The sequence below is a fragment of the Anoplophora glabripennis genome, unplaced genomic scaffold, assembly GCF_000390285.2.
Source record: "Anoplophora glabripennis isolate ALB-LARVAE unplaced genomic scaffold, Agla_2.0 scaffold363, whole genome shotgun sequence".
Lineage (NCBI taxonomy): Eukaryota > Metazoa > Arthropoda > Insecta > Coleoptera > Cerambycidae > Anoplophora > Anoplophora glabripennis.
This window is the reverse complement of record NW_019416470.1, coordinates 1-2,952: the sequence shown is the minus strand read 5'-3', so window position 1 is coordinate 2,952 and position 2,952 is coordinate 1. Positions and strand designations below refer to the sequence as shown.

The window sequence follows — 2,952 nt, the reverse complement described above, 5'->3', positions numbered from 1 at the left end:
AGGAGCCCTCCTTTAGGATCTTGAAAAAAGTTGCACGTAGGTATATGTATCAAATTTTCTTCATTAAAATTATAATTTGATACTAACATTCTATTTTTCAAATTTCATAACATTGAGAAAAATGATAATTTTAAGAAAATGAAAAAAACGGATATATGTAGGTACCTATCAGTTTGCAAAAAAAATTTTTGCTGATATATGTGCAACCTATTTCGAGATACACCGGGGAACTCCCCCTATTTTTAATTTATATTGCAAATTTTGTAAGAAATTTTTTCATCATGAAAATTCTCTGTGCCTAAAAATCATCTAAAAAACAATACGAGTCATATACTCTTTATAAAAATATGATCACTTCAATTTTCACTGGCCATCATTGCTAAAAACATAATATAAGTCTGTCACAGTCTTAAGGGTTTTCCGAAAACTGTTTCTTTATTGCATGTTGTTAGATTGCACCTTTTTTGAGATAAATAATAAAATATTAGACCATTTATTACCTGTCGTCACATGATTGATTAGATAAAACAAAAGGTTATTTCTAGACAACAGTAATAGTGGTAACTCACATTGTTACTTGAATTTTCTGAGTATCACTTTTTATTTTGCAACTTACCCTGCACTGAGTTATGTTCAAGTTCCTGATTTCAAATGCCATAGTTTACCGGAGTATGTGTTACGTCATGGTAACATGATTAATTTTCACGTTTGAATATTGTTGACTGTTAGATTATCCAGTTATATTGATAAGCTGCTTAGAAACTGACTTTTCCCTTTCAAATGCCACATATACTCTTCAAAACAAGACATTGAAAAGTACAATTCAAGAAGTATTGTAAATAAATATGTTAAGAAATAAAATTGCTCTTCACTTTTCACTTTTTAGGACCCAAGTGAAAATGTAATAAAACAAAAAAGACTGCACATTCCATTTTGTCACTTTGCTTTTCAACTTTTCTCTTTTATTTTTTGAACCGTACAAATCATAAAACAGTAAAAAAGTGAAAAAACCAGTACATCTAAATGCTAGCGTCAAAAACTAAAATATTTTATTACTTAGTCTTATTTATATTATGTATAAACAGGGTTTAAAATGGTATAATAAAAAAAGTAAGAATATAATAAATGTAATAAATAAATGTGATTTTTCAAATTTGATATCGTTGACATTCAAGTGATCTGGATATTGACAGCTTGAGCTTTCGTAAACTTTCAGAAAAACTTCAGCATTGTATTAATTTATGCAGTACGTTTATTTAAAAAGTCAATGCTATATTCAGAGTAAGACAAAACAAAAATTTAGTCTTTATATCCAAAAAAATCATAATAGTGCACAATATACAAAAAAATTTGTTAAAAACTATAAAAATTATTAAAAAAAAAAACAGGGCATGTTCTTAATTTTCTTATTAAATTTAAAATAAAACATTACATGTATACATCTTACATATGTAAAAAAAGTGTTATGAATATTCAAATCGTAAAACTGAAACTAAAATCCGTGTTACCTCAAAAAAAAATATGGAAATGTTAACAGTATCAATTATAATAAAATAATCTTAACACTATCAGTTAATTTGTACATTTGAATATACAAAAACCATTTGAAATATTTGTATTATTTAATAGGTTGCTTAAATCTTTCTAGCCTTCTTTTAGCCTTTTCACTGTCGGACAAAGCACCATTTGTATTTGTGACAACTCCAAATCGTGCCTTTCTTTTCTCTAGTTTCTCTTTATTTTCTAAACTAGACATAATAGTGGACACGGATCCCCCAAAACGTTCAGCTCTTTGCTTAAGTACATCAACACTTGTGTTCTGAAACCAAATGATAAGTTTAGCCTTTTTCTAACAAATGCACACTATAAGAATTGTTTTTAAAGAATATTGAAAAATCTTACATCGAACATAAGTAAGTTTATAACAAATCTACTTTTTCATAAGCAGGTCTTTTTACCTTAGATTATTAAATATATCTAAAAATATAAATACTTACAACTTTTTCAGAACTAATATTGGAAGAATTTGAATTTATACCAAATCTTTCAGCTCTTACAACTTTTTTAGCATCAGCACTTAATGCAGACACACCAAATTTCTTAGCCCTCATCTCCAAACGCTACAAAAAATTACTGTTTATTAAATCATATCATTAAGTATATATATATTTACCTCTTTAGCACTTAATTCTGACAATTTTATAACTTTTTTTTCTGGCTCTATATTAGTTATATTCTTAGATTCAACTGTTTTATTTTCTTCATTGAGTTTAGGAGTTTCAACACTGTTACTATTATTTCTGTTCAAAATAACTTTTTTCGGAGGTCCATTTTTTGTTTCTATATGAGTCGTTTCCTCAATTTTTCTTTTTTGCGTCTTGGGTGAATCATCCAAATCATTCTCAAGAATAACAGACTCACTTGCATCTAAATGTTCATCGTCATCATCCTACAAATACGTTTATGAAAAAAAAAATAATGTTAGCATAGAAAAATTGTTACGTTTAATAAATCTTCCTCCAGATCGTCTACTGATTCCTGGCCCATGCCATCAGCAGATTTCATTGCAGATTGTAGTCTTTCTATCAATTCGTTCTTATTACCGGTTGTACTTAAACCCCTTAGTTTTAATTCTTTCTTCAAATCAGGAACCTATAACAGAAAAATATATATGGTTAACCTAAAAAATTTTTACATTTTGTAAATAACATATTTATAAGATGAAATAAATACACTTCTTAATAATGCAAACTCGATATTAAATAGATCTATCTACCTTAAGTTTGGATATATCCAACGAAATATCGGTCAAAGATTCATCCGCCATTTTCAAAATTTACAAATAGAAAACATTTCACATTCCATTCTGTTCACCTGAACTACTTTTGAACCGGTTATAAAATGACAGCTGAAAAAAAATATGTGAACCGCAAAAAGATTGCTTCCACAGTT

The 2,952-nt window shown here is 27.7% G+C and overlaps 1 protein-coding gene across 1 annotated transcript; it reads right to left on the bottom strand.

Moving 5' to 3' along the window:
- Positions 1-1,393: 1,393 nt before the first annotated feature.
- LOC108912043 (SAP domain-containing ribonucleoprotein) lies at positions 1,394-2,887 on the bottom strand. The gene is made up of 5 exons (XM_018717189.1): positions 2,777-2,887; positions 2,503-2,652; positions 2,174-2,449; positions 1,998-2,120; positions 1,394-1,819 (listed from the first exon to the last, which is right to left on the bottom strand). The coding sequence occupies exons 1-5, from the start codon at positions 2,825-2,827 to the stop codon at positions 1,619-1,621; spliced, it is 801 nt and encodes a 266-aa protein (XP_018572705.1). The 5' UTR covers positions 2,828-2,887; the 3' UTR covers positions 1,394-1,618.
- Between the last annotated feature and the right edge of the window lie 65 nt (positions 2,888-2,952).